Source organism: Ambystoma mexicanum, chromosome 3p (genome assembly GCF_040938575.1).
Source record: "Ambystoma mexicanum isolate Mex_15411 chromosome 3p, UKY_AmexF1_1, whole genome shotgun sequence".
Classification (NCBI taxonomy): Eukaryota; Metazoa; Chordata; class Amphibia; order Caudata; family Ambystomatidae; genus Ambystoma; species Ambystoma mexicanum.
Window position 1 is genome coordinate 188,788,952 of NC_090925.1, and position 23,899 is coordinate 188,812,850.

Genomic DNA, 23,899 nt, shown 5'->3' on the forward strand with positions numbered 1-23,899 from the left:
GATGTATTTACTTCATCTAGACGAACGGCCAGATTACATTTCTCACTATTTTTTGTTTGATCTTCCATGCGATTTGTCCCCTCTCTTTGTTTATTGGGATCATGATGCCATGTTTCAATCTTTTTTTCTACTTTGGTGGCATGGTTAGTCATTCCCGAAAGTGTGTGTGTGTGTGTGTTCTATTGGCCCATCGAACCGTAGATACATATTCTTCCAATGATATTTTCTGGCCAATTGCTGCTGCTTCTTCATTTTCTTGATCTTCTTTGTTCATCTCATTATTACATCCCTTATTATTTATAATTCCTATCTTTCATGGCTCGCTGCAGAGGGCTTGAGTACTTGTCTTTACATATTGTATTTGTATCCATTTGTCTAGGGGACCATTCAGACACACTGTTCTCATGGTGCCATCGGGTTGGCGATTGCAAGTTACTCTATGTGTCTTTCTTATCCTCTATGTGGGGTTTTTCCTGGGTTTGGGCTGACTTTTTTGTAATTAACTCATGTTTTTGTGTTGTTAGGACTTGTGGGGCGTTTTTTACTGTAACAGTTGTTGTTGCTTCCATCATAGAAATTTCGGCGTACAATGCGCCAATTGTGCCTTCTTCTGATCTGGCAGCAATGTTCACTGAGTCTTGTATTTCCCAGGAATTATTTGAGTCATCTAACTCAGTTATTTTATCATCTGGAGTTTTCTGCTCGTGTTCTTGTTCAGTATTGCTTCTGTTCATTTCGGCTTTTCCATTTATTTCCTTTGGATTAACTGCTTCCCAATTCTTTGTTAGTGGGACTTTTTTCATAAGTGGCATTGTTACTCTTGTTGAGTCCTCGTTGTTCACAATTGATTTCATCACCAGTGAGTACAGTCTCTGTTGATCTGAGGCCACGCCTGTGCATAAGTTGTATAGTGCTTCCATTCTACAAGTCAACTTTTCAAGCACTTCTGTTATCTTCATGGGCAGGGGCCTACCTTCTTGCCAGATATATGTTCTCTCTCTGGTGATAGTTCTATTACATTGTTCCTCCGCTGGGATTCTAAATAATTGAAGCTTTCTAAGTTTGGTGTTAGAGAGGTTACTCATTTGGCTCTCTCTTTTTTGTTGATCAAGGTTGGCACCCAGGGATTTTTGTCTTATTGAATTGCATAATTTTAAGAGATCCATTGTTGTCCAGCGAGAAATGATTCAGCGAAGGTTGTTCTTGACTGATTTCAGTCAGCTCTATTTCCTTCCCTTCTGCTTCCATATTTTAGTCTCGTGGTACTTGTTTGTTGGTCTCGTCCTTGTCCTTTTCTTGAACATTTCCTTTATCTTGGGCTCCTATTCCTGCAAAAAATCCTGATATTTTTTGTTGTTGTGTGTCCAAGATGTTCTGTTTTTTACTGATCTCCTTCTTTCGTTGTTTTCTTTTGGGACCTTCACAGAAGTTTTTTTGGGCACCATTTGGGCTTCGGGACCTTTTTCCTTTAAGGATAGATTGGCTTCTTAGACCGCTTCGCATTTGTTTTAATTTCATTTTGGTGCTGTTTTAGACTTTTAGACACTTTTCTGTTGATAACACAACGGGTGTTTCAAACGGCACTAATCCGGGGAGCTAATACTCTTCCATTTGCACCATACAAAAATGTATCTCGGGCAGTTTTAATTTTTTTTAAAAACCTCCTCATGAAATGTGGGGGGGAGTATTCTCCCGATTCCTAAAAAATATCTCTTGGAAATTGTTTATGGAAAACTCTTCTGTCTGGTTCAAAGATTTCTACAATCTGCAGTCACCAGAATCCTAAGAGTCTTAATAGCTTCTTTGATGCCCAACAGGTAAGTCCCTTGGGCCTCTTTAGACCCTGGAAAGCTTTATTTTCAGCCACTTGCAGCAGATGCGCTAAGAAAGCACATTCTGCTAACTATTTGCAGCTCTCTAGGGTTGCACTCATCAAAACAGGGTGTGAGGATTGTCACCTCAGCGGAACTCTGGCTGTGGAACACCCCCGCAACTCCTGCAGCTGGTGTCTAGAGGAGCTCTGAGGTGTCCTAATTCCCTCCCCTCCCAGCGATTGCCCCCACGCTAATCCGCACAATCCCTTTAAATGGGGGAGGGGCGGGCAAGCGGCTAGAGGGGGCACGGCGGGGAAGAAGGCTTCTTGGCTCACTTTCTATGGTCTCGAGGTGGCGGCCACACAGCTTACCTCTTCACACAGAGAGGTGTCAGCGCCGCCGGCATCACACGACTGGTGCCCTCTGCTGTCTAAGCACTTGAGTGGCACTGCGCGGTCTCCCCACTGCTTTGGTGCCGAGCGGGACCCTCGGATCACAATTCCCGGCTGGTACCCCCGCATCTGCAGCGTTTCCACCGTGTCGCAGCAACGCCAGTGCCGTAAGAGAAAGGCATCATGCTAGAACTGCGCGCTCCACGCACGTCGAGCTTGTCAAGCTGCGCCAGCTGCTCTATGCCTCGCAGATACCTGGCCGCTTCCGACAGTCCTCTGCTTAATCCTGTGCTTAAGATGGACTCCTATTATGAGCATGTTTTACAGAAGAAATGTCACAGCATTTTTTGTTTCGCTGCAATTATTTGAGCGATTTTGCTCCAAAATGATGGGGGAGACTTCCTCCCGACTACTAGTCCTCCATACACTCCCCATCCCATATTACCTCTACAAATTGCTGTAAAAATATGCTATGAAATTTCAGCAGTAAAAAGACTGGATATATCCCTGGATGGATTGCAAATAGTGAGCAGGGTGCTGTGTCACTAATGCTGTGTTTTTTGGAGAAGGAAAACTCTTGGGCGCTGTATGCCTGAGACTGTGTTTTGTGGCGAAGAAGTATGCTTTGTGCTACATCTCTTAGGCTGTACCTTCTGGGGTGTAATGAAGAGTGGCTTGAGACTGGCAGTGTGTGTAAGGCTCAATTACCGCAAATGGATCCCAGTACTTGTTTGCTGGGAAATGCCTGAACCACTGTACTTTACTCATTCCCTACATCCCTTGCTTTGATAGTTCTGAGAGGCTCTATCACTTTTCAGTTGTACAGAAACCTGTAGAAGCAAAATCATTTGTCATTCCCCTTTCTGGCCAATAGAATGCCTTTGGAAATCATACTGGTTTGTTACCTGTTTGGTTGGCTCGTCACCCCACTTTCTGTCTCTTTAAATGTTTTCAAGGCATACTTCTCAGCTATTTTGATCCTTTTAACTTGTGATCTCCAGCTCTGTTTTAATCACTGGTTGTATTGATTGAAAGTTAATCTATCTTTCTATTCTTCCTCTACTTGCCATAGGACGTTCTACAGGAGCAGTGTGATACAGAGCGTGCAGCTGCCAGAATGCAATTGGAACAGTGCGAAAGCAAGCTTTCAAGAGGATATGAAGAAGCTCTGGAAGAGTTGAGACAGACAAACTCCACTCTGCGGGCAAAGAGCGAAGCTGAGCTCTTGCAAGCAGAGCAAGTGAATCAGAAGGTAGACATGAAAAGTCATTGATCCATTGTCTGCTCTAGATAAGATGGCATTGTACCATAATGTTTGTGCCATCGCCCTTTGGGTCACAGTGCAAAGCCCCCAAAATAGTGTATTTTCTACTCTTCCATTTAATTTACAAAACACTAATTTGGTATGGCCTAGCTGTGTGAGCTGTCTAAGTATACAGTGACAGACCCAGTTGGGACCTATAAGCTGCTTTAGGCTGGTTGAGGGTCTGTGTGTAGGTGTGCCCGAGTGAATGGAGTTTTGTGTGCCCGTCCTGAGAAGATGGCCTTCAAAACATTGAAAGTTGCCTGGCTTTGTATTGGTGGACAGGGTGAGCCCCCGTCGTCGCTGTGTGTGTGTGTGTGTGTGTGTACTTATTTGGTTAGCAATGTTGTCATTATTTTCAGTGTCGTAGCAAGGCAAAGCATACTGGATGTTTGTGTTCTGCTGAAGCAAGTGTGAGAGGTCAGAAGGATCATAGGACAACTGGATTAGATCTTTGGAGGAAAGAGCACATTTGAGGAACTCCTCCCAGCCCCCCATACAAAAAATAGAAGTGTCACATAAAATGCTGCATAATTAGTTTTGGGGCACACTTCTGTGCAGTAATGTAATGCCGGGTGTCCTGCTATTGTTCCTGCCCGTTTGCCCCAGTTAATCATGATGAAGTAAAGTCAGAGCTGGTGATTAACTAGTATTGATGTTTCTTCAGCAAGGTACTAACTAGCCACGACAAAGAAAGTTCATTATATTTATATTTAAAATTTATAAAGCGTAACTAAGGCCCAAAGGGCGTCCAGGCCATCCTGCCTGGCATCAGTTACATTTTTCTGTTGCGCTCTTGTACTTCTATCTGGTGTGTGAGAAGCTTCTCCAGTAAAGTTTGATATTACATGATGTGGCATTTATAACGCACCTGTACACAAGGATGTTTATTCCTATGTATTCTCCAGCATTGGATCTTTCATTGAATATTCCCCTTTGAGAGGCTGGGAATCCTCAGTAACATTAAAGCAGTATTCCTTTACATTTTAAACCGCTTGTCCCTTTGGTGCTCTAATTGTCATTTTGGGTCATGTTGCCCCACAGCCACTAGACCAGTCTCCCTTCGCTCCACCCGTGGAGGTTGATAGTTCTTTTTTTGTAAAGTCCAGGCTGGGACAAGACTTTAGAAAGGCCGCCTTTAGTGTACACCCCTTAGGTTTAGCCTTAACTCCCCAAAGGTTTGAGAGCAGTGGCTGAGCAGCCAGGCAGCCAGGCTTAGTCTAGGAGGGAGGAGGGCTGTAGTGAGGCACACAGAACTCAGAGCATACACTTAGTTCAAGGAAACACTTACACACTAGAAGTTATATAAAATATAAATATTTCTTTTATATACACTAAGACATAACTTTTAAGTATGGTTACTACTATCACACAGTAGTAATAGTTGCAATAGCCAAAGGATAAAAATACTTTAGAACATTTTTAAGGTAACATAAAAAGTAGCAGAAACTTCTGAAACAAGTATGCAAGCTTTAGACACACTTGTGTAACTTTAGTTAACCCCTGCTTAGCCAATCTTAGGAAGTCCAACCCTATACTAGGTGAGTCTCACAAAGTCGAGGGCGATTCTGGGAGTACAGTGGCAGGGTCTATAAAGATTTCTTTAAGTGTACAGGTGAGTATCGGGCTTCTTGGTGACTGAAGAAAAGAACTAGAGATGGATCTGGTGAATGCACCCAATCAGTTGGATGCCCAGCACAAGATCTTTGCAGCACTGGCTAGTTTGTGCCTCTTTCAAGGCTTGGTTGAAGGACGATCGTCGTACGGTGGAGGTTGTGCCCTTTCTCTGTCCTTTTATCGACTGAGGGTACTTTCATGAGTGGTTTCCAGTCACTGGAAGTCCAGAAGAATGCCTACCACGTTTCAGGCGAAACCGCGCTTCAGAAGACATTGCACTGGAAAGTGGCACAGGACCCCTGGCATTGAGGAATTGCAGTCAGGTCCCAGCTCTTCATTCCTGCGGGAGTGTGTATTACCCACCAGACCCCCTAAGATGGTGCACCAAACAATTCTTAAAACAATTGCTGGGCAGGCAAACCCAAGGGGAAGTAGATAAAATAACAAAGACGGGTCTCTGGTAGTCGCCAGTGTCTCCTTGAACCTTCTCTGTGTGGGCTATTGTTCTTCTGACCTAAAAATAAACACAGAAAATCATTAACACTTTTCTCACCTCAGCCCTTACTACAGCATGAATGTCCTTAGAAACCTTCCCAGTACTTGTAGCCTTTGCCTTATTGCTGAAAGACTGTGTTGCTGCTAAACTTCTTGAAATGTACCTCACAACTCTCCTCACACCTTTTTGCTTTTTGCACTAGTCTTCAAATTTTCAAAATTAGAATCCTTGTTTTTAGCTTACTTTGTTCTTTTCTTAATCTTTCTTTCCCTTCAGATTTAAAACGTGAGAAAGCTCGAAACCTTAATATTTAAAAGGTTAACTGGAAAATGTCCCCCACCCCCAAAAAAATTGTTTTACGTTTACAAACATTACACCCCTCTGCACGCGACCCGTGCCTTACTTATCTACTGTATCGTCTGCAACCAAGCTGAAAATATACTTGTAACCTTCCTTGTGAAAGGCGCCCAGATACCTTCGGGTTGGGTGCGCCATATAAATAAAATAAACGAACAAACTTAAATGACGTTGGGAGTCAAAACCACACGAGAAATAACTTTCCTAATGGGATAGGAGCCACGGAACTCATACACTGCCCCGTAGCGCTGGACTTGGTAGACAAACTTCTTTTCTCCCCAGGATGCGGCTTCCGGGAAATACTTGCGTCACGCACTAGTCCATTTGCAAGGGCCTTTTTCTCAGGAAAGGCCTTTGGTGCTATGCTTCCGCACACAGTTCAGAAGCAAAGAGCGTCTTGAAGCTTACACGCGCACACTAGTAAGGATTGACCGATCGCTTCCACACATAAATTAGTAGTGTTACGCATGCATAATGCTCTAGATATTGTTACGCTCACCTGGACCCCACAGGGGTGTCGATCGGACCCGGACAGCTGCGGTCTCCTTCAACGTGATGCGTAGTGCAGAGATGACTGTCTGGACAGGCCTGGCTAGTCTTGTCTGCTGGACCCGAAGAAGTATTTTCCTGCAAGTGGAGACAGGGATTAACCACCTGTGGGTTATTAGTGATGGCCTCCCAACTGTGTTCGCTCTCCCCCACTAATCGGCTCCGATATCCCCTTAGTAACCTCACCTTATGTTTGTAAAAGATGAGCTCTCCATCCTGCGTGTCTTGCAGGGGCGCGTAGATACCAGTTACTTCACTGGTTTGAAGGCGTTGGGAGAGTTCCAGTAAGTATTGACTCTGAAGTCCCTGGCGGGATTGGTAAGTATCAAGTTCAAAGAGTTCAATGTGCCCGATGTTCACTCTTGTCCCCTTCCTTCCTTAAGTTGCAACTGAGTTTGTGAGAAGAAGGTCTCGTAGCTGCTGCTGGCATTCAGGTAAGAGTCTGTGTTACCCAACGCTGTCCGGTAACTATTGCATGCGTTAACGTGTTGTTTTTCTCCCTCTTTACAGATGCGGCATATGAAAATGTGGAGAGTTATGGAATAATACCACTGGTGGCAAATCAGGCAAGTCTATGGTGGTAAGAGGTTGTATTTGTTGATTCCCTTGGCTCACCTTGTTTTTCTTGTGTCCCCTAGGTGCCGGATTACGGCGAAGAAATGATGGAGACAGTGCCGGATCGAAAGATGCTGTGAGAACTGGTGAGTATGGCGCCGTGCTGGAGCTGGTGAAGCGACGCGTGCAGGACTGATGTACTTTCCAGGTCCGGAGATGAAATGGTTCCGGAATTAGGTGAGGAATTTGAAATAAGTTTGTTTTCTAACCTTGTCCTTTTCTTCTTCTTTATTCTAGGAGCTCCGAATTCGAGGCGGGCGTGGCAGAAGACTGGATGCTGGCTGCAGACACGGTGAGCGTCACGCTGCTGGATGCAGAATAACGCGAAGCATGTGCTGCTGTTCGGGTGTGGTTTAAATAGCCTCCAAAGTAGTTCCAGGTAAGAAGTTCTCTAGAGCCACGCCCGAGTAAAAAATAGTCCCTGTAACAAAATAGTCCCATCAAGGCCTCATGTAGGCTTGGACTCTTTTGCAGCATGGTCTGCATCAGGTAAGTAGAGTCTATGAGCCTGGCGCCTATGGCGCCAGGACTGATTGCTATGATGAGCCTGGCGCCTAAGGCGCCAGAACTGAACCCAGACAGCCCCTTGCCGGGGCTGCTGAGGTTTAAACAAATGTCTGGATGCCTGCTCCCGGAGCTGAGGGCCTTGGTCCTGATGCCCTGGGGTAGGCATCATGACAGATATAAACAGTCTTGTACTCTGGAAATTTAGTAAGGTAAACACCCGAGAGTCTCTGTTATCAGATTTTCAATGCATGCGTACTTCTCACTTGCCAGACTACACACATACTTGATCTTATCAAAGACATTTCTTGTGCGCAACTTAAGGAAAGATGGCTAATCTTCCTAACGCTCACTGTTTACTTCTGCAGCTAACTTAAAACAGTATATTTACACATGTATACATCAGTTTCTGTATTCAAAACTTCTTCCTCTTGAAAGAGTTCACTTAGCTTATTGTAGCATAAGTTGGCTTGACTTTCTTTCTCTGCTCGACCCTCAACTGAAGCTTTTCCTGAAATGTATTTTCTTTGAGTTACACCGAAGCTCTTATTTTCAGATCTTCTCTGGTTAATGGCTTAAGTACTCAGAAACAACTCAAACTGGAAATTGCCTTGGAAGTTCTTTGGGTTTCTTCCTGTGATTTAATTTTCAGGAGCTCAAACTGATGTGACCTGCTCTGGGATCAAGTTGAATGAAAGGCTGTTTAGAATCTTTAAGAAGATTATAAACTAGCTCACACTAGCTCAAGGCTAATCGGTGCTGGGTATCACAGTCTTCATCTTGTCTTTGGGATAACACTAGTTTTCTACAAAGAGAATTAAGGTATAATACTGTGTACAGAAAAGACATACCACCCTGCTGCCCACAGACTTAATGAATAACACGCTCCTTACTTCCAGCCCCTGCCTTAGACACCCTTACTCTCCGTATTACCAGTGAATGATGGGGAACCCTGACAGTACCTTCCACACAATGTAATGTCCTGTCCCAGGGCCTGGTTTCTCGGGTCTAAGGCAATGGAACCTTCTAACAAACCTGGGGGGCATGTACATTCTCGACACCCGCCCAAGATCTCTTCTCCGGACCATATCCCTTCCAATCCAACAGATTCTACAGTCTTCCTCGAACTACTCTAGAATCTAATATGGCTTGTAATTCATATTCATTCTCATCAGAAAACACCAGACCCGGTACCCCTATAACCTTGTGTCTTCCCTACTTGCCTTTAACAGACTAACGTGAAAAGTGGGGTGCACCTTTAAACCTTACAGCATCTCCAACTTAACTGAAACGGGTGTGATGACTTGTTCCATCTTAAATGGTCCGATGAAGCGACAACTAAACTTGTTCTTCGCTTTTAATGCAATGTTCTTGGTTGATAACTATACCAGCTCTCCAACTCAATATTCAGGAGCTACTCTACGTCTGTTGACCCATAGCTTGGAGTCTACTCTCTACAGCAGGAACGTCTACCTCTTCCAACAGCACCCCTCTCAGAAACCTCTGGTGATAACCCCTGATTCACAAAAAAGGGTGACATGGAAGTGCAATCTTTTGCCTTGTTATTATAACAGAATTCAGTTAACCATAGCTACTCAGCCAACTTTGATCTGAACACGGATAACACTGAATATACTTTTCTAGAACCTGATTTACCCTCTCAGTCTGACCATTAGCCTCTGGATGATACCTGGTAGTCAAATCAATCTCAGTTTTCAATTATTTGCAGAAAGTTTGCCAGAACTTGGAGACAAATGGAGTTCCTCGATCCGAATCACCTGGCTTGGCAACCCATGAAGTTTCACAACATTCTGCAAGAAAGCTCGCGCCAAAGATATAGCTGTAGCGGCCCCCTTGATTGGAATAAAATGACTGGCCTTAGAGAAAACGTCCACCACTACCAAGATGGTTGAACAACCCTTGTCAGGCGGCAGATCCACAATCTAATCCATGGAAACCATGTACCAGGGACGAGGAGGCACAGGCAGAGGAACAAGCAACCTGGCTGGTTTCTGATAATCCGACTTTGCTCCGACACAAACTTCACACTGGTTGATGTAATTTTCGGTGTCTTCATGCATTCATTTCCACCAAAATTATCTTTGTAGCAATTCGAGTGTCTTCCTAAATCCTGGATGTCCGGCTAATGGTAAATAGTGACAAGCCTTCAGGGCTTCCTCGCTTAAATCCTCGGACGGCAGATACAATCTTGCATCTACATAGGGCAGACCCCCCTTGATGAGTCAGACCTGATCCTTTTCTTCCCATTCCAAATGCTGCTCTGCCGACATCTGCTGTAGAATTTGCTCGCGAACATATTTAGCCTTCTGCACCTCTCCAACAACGAAATGTCTTTCTTCTAACAAAGGCATTGGTATACTTGAATCATTCTTTAAATGTCTGGGAAAAGACAAGGCATCAGCCTTCCCATTCTGTCGTCCCGGTTTAGACGTAATTATAAAGTCGTATCCAACAAAAAATAAAGACCAACGCAGCTGTCTTGGGCATCAATGTCTTTGCAGATCGTAGAAAAAGTTACATTCCTGTGATCCGTGAGCACAGTCACTCGATATCGGGCTCCCAAACGGTAATGCATCCATTCCGTGAATCCTGTCTTGATTGCTGAAAGTTCGCAATCTGAAATGGTGTTGTTTTTCTCTGCCGGAGAAAACTGTTTTTTCAAAAAGACTGCCACTGGGTGAACCTGCCCTGTCTCCCGATGTTGTTGAGACAGAACCGCGCCTGTGGTTACATCTGAGACATCTGCCTCCACAAAAAAGGCTGCTCTACATCCGACTGGAGTAAGGATTGGTCCTGTGATGAATTTCTCCTTCAAAAATCTGAACGCCTGCTCCGCTTCACGCTCCACTTGAGTTTGACCCCATTCTTCGGCAGTCTGCTAATGGTAGCCACAACTTGCGGAAAATCACAAATGAAGCAGCGATGAAAATTGGCAAATCCAATGAAACTTTGTATTTCCTTCACATTAGAGGGTTTTCGGCATCTCTTTCACCACCTTCATCTTTGTCGAATCCATCTCTAGACCTTCAGGAGACATAAAAATCCCAACAATTCGACTCGGGACGCGTGGCAATGGCTTTTATCGAGCTTGGGGTAAACAGAGGATTTCCCTCAACTTGATTAATACCTTCCGGACATGTTCTTCATGCTGGCCTAGCTCCCTTAAAAAAAATTAGAATATCATCAATGTAGACTACTACAAAAACCTCTAGGATTTCACAGAGCACCTCATTGATGAAAAATGTAAACGCTGCCGGTGCATTACAAAGGAAAAATGGCATTACTTGTTTTGTTTGTTTTATTCGTATTTATATAGCGCACAACAGCCCGAGGACATTGTGGCACTTGGTACAGTACAAAGCTTAGTTACATGGTCATTAGCAATATATATACAGGTTGCAATATAGTTACATATTCATTAGCAGTATATATACATGTTACAATATAGTCATATTACATTTGTGTTATATTACAATATACATGGCAGAAGTGGAGGAGGCAGTCCTCCACTTGCTAGTTGAGGAGAGTGGCCTTGAGGTTGTTGCGGAAGACAGAGATGGAAGTTTCAGCTCTAAGGGTGGCAGGGAGTGAGTTCCAGAGTTTCGGTGCAATATAGGAGAAGCCTAGACCTCCCGCTGTGGCTCTCTTTATGCGGTAGCTGGTTGGTGTACTGAGCTCTGGTGGGGCGAGTGGATGTGGTCCTTGATATTGCTTCAGATAGGTATGCTGGAGCGGTTTTGTTGATGCACCTGTGAGTGATGGTGAGGATTTTCAGAGTAATACGGGCTTTGACCTGGAGCCACCGTGCTTCACGTTTGGCATGGGATATATGGTCTCTTCTAGGGATGCTCATGGTGGCTCGGAGGGCATTGTTTTGTGTGGTTTGCAGTCTGTGAATGTTTTTGGCAGAGGTGCCAGCTAGAAGGGCGTTGCAATAATCGAGTTTGGCTCCTATAGTTGCTCTAGCTATGGCCAAGCGGTTGGGGGTGGATAAGTAGGGTTTAATGGCATTGATGAGTTTGGTGCTGATGCAGAGGCTATGGCGCTGACTTGTTTGTTCATCGATAGATTTGCATCAATGTGAACACCTAGAGTCTTGACAGAGGGTGATACGGAGATGGTTGAGTTGTCTATGTTGAAGTTGTTGTATTGGGGGCTTAGTTTCAATAATGTGTTTGTCTGGCCCAGGATGAGAATTTCAGTCTTCTCCCCGTTAAGACAGAGGCCATTGATTGCCATCCAAGCTTGGATAGTGGCATAGATGTTGTGAAGGGCCGTGGCGTCTTGGTGATAGAGTCCAGATAGGGGTAAAAGTACTTGAGTGTCGTCTGCATAGTTTGTATATGCAACACCCATGGAGTCAAGTAGGTCGAATAGGGGTTTTGTGAAGAGGTTATAGAGGGTGGGGGCTGTACAAGATCCTTGGGGGACACCGCAGTTTATAGTGGTAGGATCTGCGTTGGCTGTGTCGGAGTAGACCTTCATGGCTCTTCCTTCAAGGAAGGAAGTGATCCAGGATGCTGCTTGATTAGAGAAATGGGCTGCATGGGTGAGGTGGGTGGTGAGTGTTTGGTGATCTACCAGGTCAAAAGCAGCTGATGCGAGTTCTAAATTAAGTCTTCCACTCGCCTCCCTCTCTTATACTCACCCAATGGAATGCCCCTCTAAGATCCAGCAGCATACATTCTCTGGCTCTCTGAATCCTGTCCAGCATCACTGATGTCAGTGGTAGCAGATGGCGATTTTAGATCATGATCTTATTTAGGGCTCGTTAATCGATGCATATCCTCAAGCTTTTATCCTTTTTAGGCACACAAAATAAGAGAGACGTTGCTGCAGACTGTGAGTGTCGGATAAAGCCAAATTCTGCACAAGGTATTCCTTCGGGTGCTCATTTTCCTTTTCAGTCAAGGCATACATTCTGTCGCAAGGAATCTGCCCCATCCTCCAAATCTATCTGACAGTCATATGGACGATGCAGAGGGAGTTAGCTCACTTCCTGTTCACATCTTCAAATCCCCTATAACATTCAGGCAAAACTAATGCTATTGCTCCTACAACATGCTCCACCACTGCACCTCCTGCCAAACACAACCCCAATACCTCCTCAGCTTCTTGTTGCAACCATTTCTTCACCTCCACAATACATTGCTCTCGACATAGCTCTGACTTAAATTCTATGGTTCTTTTTCTCCAATCTATCATAGGATTGTGTAGGGTCAACCACGGCATTCCTAGAATGATTTGCAATCGCGGTGCATCAATAAGTTAAAGGTTACTTCCTCGCTATGCCCTTCAGCAATTTTCATCCCCAAGTGCATGGTCGTATGAGTGATTGGCCCTGATGTACGTTGTGTACCATCCACAGCTCTCACTTGCTCTGGAACTTCCTTGTTAAGTACTGGGGCCCCTAGTCTACTAGCTAATGTCAAATCCATAAAGTTCCCTGTTGCACCAGAGTATGTAACACATGGACCTCCACACCTAAGCTTACCTTCCCAAAATAGGGATACCGTCACGACCCTCGCCCAAAACCCCCTCTGGCAAACCCATTGGCCAGGTGGAGTCCAGACTCGGGCCTCTAGAGCCTGGCATCCTCTTCAAAAGCCCTCATGGGGGCAGTCCTGGCGCCTATGACACCAGGCTCATACACCATGAACAACAATGTGCTTGGGAATTACTTTATTATATTGTCGGCCAACATGGAGGCATCCACATAGCTTGGTTCCTAAGAACCAAGCTATGCGTTCTAGTGTTTTGGGTGTGCAGGCCTGGAACTACTTTCCCTGGTACTACTTTACCTGGGCTATATAAACCACACCCTGACTGCAGAACATGCTTTGTGTTACTTTGCAGCTTGCAACGTGACGCTCACCGTGTCCAGCTATTCCCTCGAACCTCGGAGAAGCAGAACCGGCAAGGAGACAAAAGGAACATCATTAGCAGCAGCATCTTACCTGCAGTCTTCATCTTTAAACACTTGCAGCTACTGAGAACAGCTTCCTCGAATCTGCATGCCTCCCGGACAGAACGACCTGAAAGAGGAAGATGGAGGCAACATTAAAGAAAGCTCTAGAGACATTTACAAATTACGAACTGCTCAAAAGGCTTACCTGGCTGGTCGCCTCTCGGCTGGCACCACTCCGGACATTCCACTTGCGCTGAAGAACACCGCGACCTACAAGGAAGGAAGACACAGGTTAGCAAAGGCAAGACTTTGCAGTGCTGCGCATAGCGCTCTTAATGCGCCATCATTTACCAGCGGAGCTCAACCAAGCCAGTTCACTGCACTGAAGCTCTGCATACCTAAGGGAGAGAAAAGACACATTTTAAACAAAGAAAGGCATGCAGGATAGCAACAAAACTAAAGAACAGCAATAAGACCTACCTGAACAATATCAAACGGGCCAGCGTCAGTGAAGTAACTGGACCGCACTCGCCCATGAACGACAACGCGCCCCTGCAAAGAAGGCAGGACTGAGAGCACGCCTAATTCTACCACAAGGTGAGGAGAGGGCGCCAGAGGGACTGAAAGCATACAGGGGTGGAGGGAGGATCCTTACCCCAGTCGGTCAGTCTTGAACACAGTCCTCCTGTATTTTCAGGCAGAACCTTCCTCGCAGACCACATCAGGGCAAAGCTGAGAAGCATACCAGCGAGTAACCCAGCTGGGTGGCGTCCCTGTGGATACCAGGTGAGCGTAACTGATACATTGAGTGATATATGTGGCATTGCAGTCTGAATAGTGATCGCCACCAGCGGACCTCTTCCAGAAAATGGCAGAAATCATCTTGGGGTGCGTGGAAATCTGCCCACAAAATGGGTACTATCCCCACAATATAAACAAAGGTTCTCCTTAAGTCTCCTGTCAGTTTCCTTCTTGGTAAGAGGCTGTCTAGTCTGACTTTTTCTTACAGGCCTCCTTAACTCCCTAGCAACCTGGGCCCCTTTAGTTTGTTCCCTCCTACTCCAAACTGGACTCTCTGGAAAACTCTTTTCTCTGACCTTCTTTCTGCTAATCTGACATCTGGTTGCATTACCAGGGAAATTAAATCCTTGCTAAAGGTTGTTCTCGCCACTATTGCTGCCAGAGCGTCCTTTAGGTCCTCACATTATCCCCTATAAAAGAGAGGCCCTTTTTTCCTCAGGCCAACCACTATCTTGAACAAGAGCCCTGAACAGAGTTCTATAAGCCACTATCTCCCTGCTTCCCTGTCACAACTCCAGCAGCTCTCCATCCACATTGTGAGAAGATGTCCTCCTGTCAAACATCTTAGCAAACTCAGTCTTAAACTGAATCCAATTGTTTAACTCTAAAGTCCCCTTTTGCACCAAGGGCACAGACCAAGCTGCAGCTTCTCCTCTTAAGTAAGAAATAAAAAATGCCACCCTAGAAGTGTCCGTGGGGAAAGATTCTGGTCTACACATAAAGTGCAGTTCACACTGCATCAAAAATTACTTATATTTTCTTAAATCCCTTCCAAACCTCTCTGGAAGGAGCCAAGGGTATTGTCACCAAACATATTCCCTGAGTTAAACACTGGAAAACTCTTCTGCACTTCTACTCCTTGTTCAGGATACAAAACTGTGGGTTCGCCCTCAACATCCCTACTCAAGATTGATGGCACTGTTGTCTCAGAAGACTTGCGTACCAAACTGTTCGATTCCTCCATCTTAACACCAAGTGAAATGGTTTCCTTTCTTGCTGTCTTCTTATCCTCTCTCATTTCCATCAACATCCTTCCCAAATAACTCAAACTTAACTCAGACTCCATCTTCACTCAGGCAGGATTAATTACGTCGGCCTTTCATCTGTCAGGTCCCAGCTCTTCATTCCCGCTGGAGTATAGATTGCCCACCAGACCCCCTAAGGTTGCGCGCCACACAATTTGCACACCAAACCATTTTTAAAACAGTTGCTGGGCAGGCAAACCCAAGGGGAATGGATAAGTGGATAAAATAACAAAGAGGGTCTCTGGTAGTCGCCCATGTCTCCTTGAACCTTCTCTGTGTGGGTTATTGTTGTTCTGACCTAAAATGGACACAGAAAATCATTAACACTTTTCTCACCTCAGCCCTTACTATCTACAGTATGAATTTCCCTAAAAATCTTCCAAGTACCTGTATCATTTGCCTTATTGCTGAAAGGCGCATATGGAAAAGGACTGTTGCTGCTAAACATCTTGAAATGTGCCTCACAACTCCCCTCACAAACTTTTGCTTTTTGCACTAGTCTTTAAATTTTCCAAACTAGAATCCTTGTTTTTAGCTTACTTGGTTCTTTTTTTAATCTTTCTTTTCCTTCAGATTTAGAATGTGAGAAAACTCGAAACCTTAACTTTTAAAAATTTAACTGGAAAAACATCCCCCCCCCCTCAAAACATTTTTACATTGAAAAACATTACACTGCGCTGCACATCACCCGCACCATTACTTAAATGATGTTTGGAGTTGGAACCGTGCGTGAAATAACTTTCCCAACGGGATATGAGCCATGGAGCTCAAACACTGCCTCGGAGCGCTGGACTCGGTAGACAAACGTCTTTTCTCCTCAGGATGCGGCTTCCAGGAAAGACGCGCGTCACGCACTAGTCCATTTGCAAGATCCTTTACTCGGGGAAAGACCTTTGGTGCTATGCTTCCGCAGACAGCTCAAAAACGGAGAAAGCCTTTAAGCTTACATGCGCACACTAGTAAGGATTAACTGATCGCTTCTGCGCATAAATTAGTACTGTTACGCGCGCCTAATGCTCTAGATATATACAGTCTTGTACTCTGGAAATTTAGTAAGGTAAACACCCGAGAGTCTCTACTGTATTCAGATTTTCAATGCACACGTGCTTCTCACTTGCCAGACTACATACGTACTTGATTTCATCAAAGACAGTCCTTGTGCGGGAATTAAGGAAAGATGGCTTATCTTCCCAACGCTCAATTTTCCTTCTGCAGATAACCTAAAACAGTATATTTACACATGTACATGTACATCAGTTTCTCTATTCAAAACTTTGTCCTCTGAAAAGAGTTCACTTAGCGTATTGTTGCTGAAGCTGGCCTGACTTGCTTTCTCTGCCCCGACCCTCAACTGAAGCTTTTCCTGAAATGTATTTCCTTTAAGTTACACTGAAGCTCTTATTTTCAGACCTTCTCTGGTTAATGGTTGAAGTACTCGAACCAACTCAAACTGGAAATGGCCTTGGAAGTTCTTTGGGTTGCTTTCTGTAATTTAATTTTCAGGAGCTCAAACTGATGTGACCTGCTCTGGGATCAAGTTGAATGAAAGGCAGTTAAGAATCTTTAAGAAGATTCTAAACTCTAAACTAGCTCACACTAGATCTCGGCGACTCAGTACTGGATATCAGTCTTCATCTTGTCTTTGGGATAACACTACTTAGTTTCCTACAAAGGAGTTAAGGTATACAGAAAAGACATACCACCCTGCTGCCCACAGACTTCATGAATAACACACCCCTTAATTCCATCCCCTGCCTTAAACACCCTTACTCTCCGTTTTACCAGTGAATGGTGGGGAACCCTGACAATTGCAGGCCGTTGACGTTGCAGCTTGTCCAGGGATGGCGCACAATGAGGTCTGTCTTGGTACTGGTTAGGCCCACAAGTCCAAGGGTGGAAGTCAGCCTCTTCGGGGCTACCCTGTCGCACAGATGTTGAGGTTGTGACTGTAGCAGTTACTTAGCCACTCTAGCAATCATTGGCAGTGGTTGCCGACGTCATCCTTCAGATCTTCAATTCCAGTGGTCGACTCTGAGTTTCTGCTCCAAGACCTTTGTCTTTTATGCAGGAAAACTGGCTGAGCCCACCAATCACCAGACATACATTCATTCAAACGTTGGGGGGTGACTGTCCAATGGGGACAGCCAGAATCACAGCACAAGCAGGTTCCAGGCAGGCACACTGCAGGACAAAGACCAATGGAGTTTCGGTCACCACCTCCACTTCCTGTCCTTTCAGGCACTCCGAGACCCTTGGCTGGCTTTCCAAGGGTAGCCTGTCAAAGACAAAAGACCCATCAAGACCTCCCCCACCCAGGCAGATAGACGAAGGCTCAAGAAAGAGCAAGTCATCAAGAACAAGGCTTAAAAATGTACAGCCACCATTTTAGGCAAATGGTAACCCTTGTGTCCCTTACCGCAGCTGGGAATACAGCTGTTAGGCAGAAACCTGTGCAGTTCCCTCTGGGACCACTGCAAAAGATTTAAGACTACAGGTGTTTGGCAGTAAACCCACTTGGTAGCAGTCTGTACCACACAGATTCACTTGGTAGCTGTGGCTGAGCAGTCAGACTTCCCTCAAGAAGAGTTAGGCAGTATACAGAGTATTCGCAATAGATCAAGAGCACACAATAGAACAAGTAAACACTGACCAGGGTTTGGTGTAAAAGAGATATAATTATTTATTTAAAACCACATCTAGAAAAACACACAGGCACTAATAGTAAGCAATTCAAAAACACGGTCACTAAAAGATATACAGTCCCTTAAAAGAATATTAGACAAGTCTTAAGTAAAGCCCCACATATTTTCAGACAGCGGTGAGCGCTTAACGTAGATGGCACTCTTATAGTTTGTTTTAAAAAGGGAGAGAAAAACAGAGAACAAATTGAAACAGATCCCAACACTTTTTCAAGAACACAACAAGAGAGGAAGGCAAGGGAAAATCGTGAAGTTAGAGTTCAAGAGGCCGGATCCACTTTCAGAGGATCCAAACGAAATGTGTCCAAGGTCACACGGTTGCAGTGCACAAAGGTCTTGTAAAGGTTCAAAAAGGAGTTGGACCACCGAAAGGGACCAGTTAGAGGGTCAAGGCGGCCAGCCCAGTCCAGAAGGTTAAGGAGTTATTATTACCTTGTAGCAATCTTTAGAAAGGGAAGCCTGGCGGACATGGTACCTTAAAGTGATGAGAACGCTCCAGCGGGGGCAGTTGTTCCTGAAAGCGGGTGCAAGTCGGTGCTTCGTCGGGGGGAAGAGAGGATCTCGTCGTGGAGGAAGACAGGAGTCCGTTGCACTGCCGGAGAAGAAACCAGCCGCGGAGTTTCTCAGGTACAAGGAGCGGTCCGGTGATTCGCGGTTCAGTGGTGAGTGGCTATGCGGCTGCCGGGGTGCTTGGCACGGGCAGTTCGACCACAAACCGGGCTGGGGTGCGAAGAAAGAAAGGAAAACTGGTTGTGCTCACCAGTCAGGGGAAGAAGCCTCTCCAGCCGGGGAGATCTTCTCTGTCGTCGGGAAGTGGTGAGTCGGTTCTGCAGAGCTCCACCGGTGGTGTCGTCGTGGTAGGTCGGCTCAGCTTCTCCCTCTACGGATTCTCAGGTCCTGTGGTGACTTCTGAAGTTCCAGTCCCCAAAGCCCTGCTTTTATGCAGAAAACCCCCATTCACTCAGCCTAGCTGTCACTCAAACATGCTAAGTGGTGAGCCGGCCGGCTCACCACTTGGGCCAATCACACAAGAGTGCGACCTGAGTTACCAAGGTAACTCGGTCCAGGGTGCCTAAACCCCCTCCCACACCCCCTGTGGTACCCAGACTGAGTGGCACCACTTTTGGAGGCTTCTGTGGAGAAGCCCACCAAAAAAGTGGAACAAAGGGCTCGACTTGGGTTGGAGTCACAGAAGAGAACACAAACGCCATTTTAGAATCGAGTCTTGGCAACAAAAAAAAACAACCAGAGAATTAATATTAATTAAATAAACCGGCGGTGTGTTCGAGGCTATGAGAATTAAATAATTAAAGTTGGTAGCCTCGAACAATGGGAAAATCCCATAGGAAAATATTCGCGGTCGAATATAAAAAGTAGTTTCCACTGCCACCAGCCAAAACTCGATCAGGGGGGACGGAGACGTGCCCCCTCGACTAACAGACCCTGGGGCAATCGAATTGCCCCGACCAGTATGTCCACAATATGATGGTTTGTACTGGTTTCTGTTAATAATTTGGGACTAGTAAAGCCAATGGTGACTTTACATGCCCTGGGAGACAGTAGTCAGTCCCAGGGTATGGAGTCTATGGTGGGGTGTCACTATGACACCCCTTTGTTACTGCACGGAGGGTGCTGTGTAACACACATAGGAAAAACACATGAGACCCTATGGAGTAAAGTACCCCATAGCCCATAAAACACAGTCAAAGGAATACCATTAATCATGTCCAAGAGTGGGAGGAAAAGAGTCTCACTCCTGGCAGGAGGAAAAAAACAAACTCCAGAAATCCAGCAAAGCTGCTGGGGGACTCGCTAGGTTAGGAAATTCATCCTAAAGAGAGAATTCTCCCAAACAGCCTGTGACAGAAGTCCACAAAAGGTCATGTAAAATGGTACTCTGCCGCCGACTTGTCAGATGAACTTGGGACAGTAACGAAAAGTTACTGGAAAAGGGAGACAATGTTTCCCCTCAGCACTTCACTATAGGTGGGGTGTGCTGATCTCACAAAATAAAATACAGGTGGGACAAAAAGTATCCCCCAGCCCTGGTAATATGTGGAGCTTCCCTGCAACGCTGTACAGAAAGTGCTGTATGCTAGGTTCCCACTCACTCGGGGAACTCAGTCCAACAAACCAATAGTCCAGCAAAAATTGCAGGGGGGTACTAACAAAGTGGGGAGAATTTCACTCAAAAAGGGAAAATCTACCTAATACTCACCCCAATTCTCCAGGTTCGCCAAACTTTGATAGGTGGCAGGTGTATTTTGTAATCCAAAAGGCATTTCCCCTAAAATGGTGAAGATCCTCTGGAATAGAAAATGCATTTTTTTCTTTGGCACGGTTAGTCAGGGCTATTTGCCAATAGCTTAATGTCAAGTCAAATGTACTGAGGAATTTGGCAGATCCAAGTCGATCCTCCAGTTCATCTGTCCTTGGTAAAGTTTGGGCAGCAGTCTTGGTGACTGCATTTAAGGCCCTTTAGTCCACATAGTATCTAAGCTCCTTAGTTCTTGATTTTGGCACTAGTACCACTGGACTAGACCATGGACTATTGCAGTGTTCAATTACCCAAGTTCAAACGTCTTGCTGACCTCTAACTTGTGATTCCTCACATGGTCGGACATCCCGTAACCCCTGCTTTTGACATGGACACTGTCACCAGTATCAATATGCTGGGTTCAAGGAGTCAGCCCTGGTATAGTCCAAAAACAGGGGGTTGGGGGAGGGGGGAACTGAGTTAACAGAGTTTTGCATTCCCTCTCCTGTTCCATTGTCAGATTAGATCAGAGTTTAACCCCTTCTACTAATCCATCCTTGGAGAAGATCAGGAAGAGGTTCACTCTCCTCTTCTTGGTCAAAGGCTAGGAGCAAATCACCTACCTCTGCCTTGTGAACAAAGGCCTTCAGACGGTTGGCATGAAAGACCCTATGAGCCTCCTTAGGGTTGCCCAAGTCTACCAAATAATTCACCTACAACCTTGAATGGTCCAGTACACTTATCTTGTAAGGCTTTGGGCCTTACTGGGACCATCACTAGAACTTGCTGGTCTGGAGTAGACTCCACTATGTTAGCTTTCTGGTCATACCAGTGTTTCACCAGGGCTTGTCCAGCTTCCAAGTTCTCAGTGGCTTCGGATGTCATCTGTGCCATCCTTCTCAAGCCTAGCACATAGTTATGTTCACTGGCTTTAAAGGTGGACCGGCCTCGAATCCTTCTTTGATTAGGGTCAAAGGACCTCTAACCTGATGCCCATAGAGAAGCTCAAAGGGAATGAAGCCCACTCCCTCTCGAGGTACTTACCTATAAGTAAAGAGAAGGCATGTCAGTCGGAGATCCCACTTCCTACCAAGGTGTTCCTCTAAAGCTCCAATCATGCTCTTCAATGTTCTGTTAAACCTCTCTACCAGTCCATTCGTTTGAGCATGGTAGGCTGTTGAAAAATTCTACCCCACAGGCTTTCCATATGGCTTGCATGTAGTGGGACATAAAGTTGATTCCCCCTGTCGGTTATCAGTTCCTTGGGGAATTTCATTTTTAAAAAAAATTAAATATTAATGTATAATAGTCACAAAACTTTGACCTTTCACATGAGCTAGCATCACAAGTTACAAAGAAATTTAGATATAGATTTTAAATTTTTATTATTGAATAACAAATGTCAAACGTTATAACTAAAACAAATATTTAAGACCTTTCTAAAAGTCAGATCTTACTTAGCATTTTAAGGACTTCTAAAATTAAAATAAGGAAGGTTTCATGTCCAGAAAACATTGGATCCCAGAAAACTAATATTACTCACAAAGCGTTCTAAATAGAACTGACGCTGGTCCTGCAAGGCAGGCCGTATGATTGAAATATGCTTTAGAGTTTGCTTCACGTCCTTCCCTAAACAGAACTTACATGAGCTGTCAAAATCCTGCCCCCTTAACTGCACTTCCATGACCTCTCGAGTAGGAAACAAATTATTTCTTTTTTTTAAAACATTTTATTATTTCCAATTTAATCAACATACATACATCAAAACACGGTGCACAAATATAGTTCCCCAACATTCCCTCCTCCCCTTGGAGCCTCGAAATTCTACAGCCTTCCCTTCATAACTCATGTGCTTCCCACACTTTCCGAGGAGCTGACCTCTTAGGGTTCCTCTTGCACAATGAGGCGACCAAATGTAGCCAGGCTGTAAGTGTGTTCGCTTCCTCTACTCCCCCCGCCCCCCTCTTTGACCACCGCTTCCCTCCACACCACTGTTTCAGCATCCGCCCACTTCAGGAGATCCCGCCACCAGGCCTCTGCATTCGATCTATTGCTTGCCTTCTAGCCCATTTCTATCCTGCGTTTAGCTAGAACATACGCCAGGTCTTTAAGTTTGCTCACATGTTTGAGTTTGCGCGGTCTCGGGAACCCACCCACCATGTATGCCCACAGTGTCCACACCCAAGTTTATCCCTTTATCTGCTAAGAGGTGTGCTTCCTCTTTCCAATATCTCGCTATTTCGGGGTATGCCCAAAACATGTGTACCATCCCTGCATAAACCTCCCCACATTTCGGGCATGTCTGTATTCTGGCGTTGGCAAACTTGGCAATCTTCTTAGGAGTCATATATGCCCTGTGGGTAACATATAACTGAATCTGCTGTAGTCTCACATTTCTTGACACTTTCTTATGGTATCCTTGCATTCTGACCCATAGTCCATCTCCTATCATTTCCCCGCCTTCTTCATCCCAGTCCCGCCTCATCTGGACCACCTCCTTCCCCACTTTAGACAGCTCATAGATTTGGGAGACCTCATAGCCTCCATCAGCCACAGCCTGAAACGTTCAGTAGGAAACAAATTTAATCTCAATCTTAAAAATTGTGTGTGCCAATAGGCATTGAGGAATTTGCATAAATAATGGGGTAAAAAACCCAGGGGCTTGTCCCATCTGATTAATGAAGCGTGCACAAGTTAGCTTTGTATCCTTTCGATGGTAGTTATCGAGTTCATTCTCATAGTGGATATTTTCACACCACCCTGATTTAACTCCATATGATTAAGTGAGCAGCTACAATGATCTAGTATGGTTTTTACAGCTATACTCATCTGAGTCACACCTGAATTATTTCCATGCACCAATGCTATTTTTAAATCCTCATACAAGGACACTGGCAGGGGAGATATCAATATGTAAGCAGAAACCAGCCTCCAGTCGAACCAGGCTTTCAATGAGTTTAAGCCTAACTCAAAGCGCAACGAGGCCACGGGAAGAGAAAGCCAGAGATTAAGCGCTTTTTCCATAACCTTCCTTCCAGGCGAACCCAGTTGAGACCGAGCACTCGCATATCAATTTCCATTCTATAAAATGGTGCCTGGAATAACTTTTACTTTATAAAAAGTAACGAGAGACTGGATAGAAAATCTACACAATTTAAATAGTCACCTCTTCATCTGGCATGCAAGTGATGAATCTCTCTTTCAAACCGTTCTGTACAAACATATTTGGTTGAGCTGTAATTTTAAAACCCAAATACAACACATCTTTTATTTATTTAAAATGTATAAAGCGCTAACTAAGGCCCAAAAGGCATCTAGGCGCTGACATTTTACCGGCAGAACCTCAACAGAGTCTAAGAACCATTTAAAACCTTGATTTCTCACTCTCTTCGAAAAGTAGATTGTGTGACTTTTGAGCATTAATCATCAGTCATGTCATGCGAGTATGTCCTGAGAACATTTGAGTCGCTTGCGGCCTATGGGAGCATGGTCGATTAATACTATATCATCCACATAGGCAATCCAGCAAACTGTTTGATTG

The 23,899-nt window shown here is 45.0% G+C and overlaps 1 protein-coding gene across 1 annotated transcript in view; it reads left to right on the top strand.

Annotated features, from left to right (window-relative positions):
* The window catches only part of LOC138580226 (centrosome-associated protein CEP250-like), a 1,782,457-nt gene that overhangs the window by 1,180,464 nt on the left and 578,094 nt on the right, over positions 1 to 23,899 (top strand). Inside the window, exon 20 of the mRNA XM_069650593.1 lies at positions 3,279 to 3,458. Within this exon, the coding sequence (XP_069506694.1) occupies positions 3,279 to 3,458 (180 nt within the window). The remainder of the gene's footprint in view (positions 1 to 3,278; positions 3,459 to 23,899) is intronic.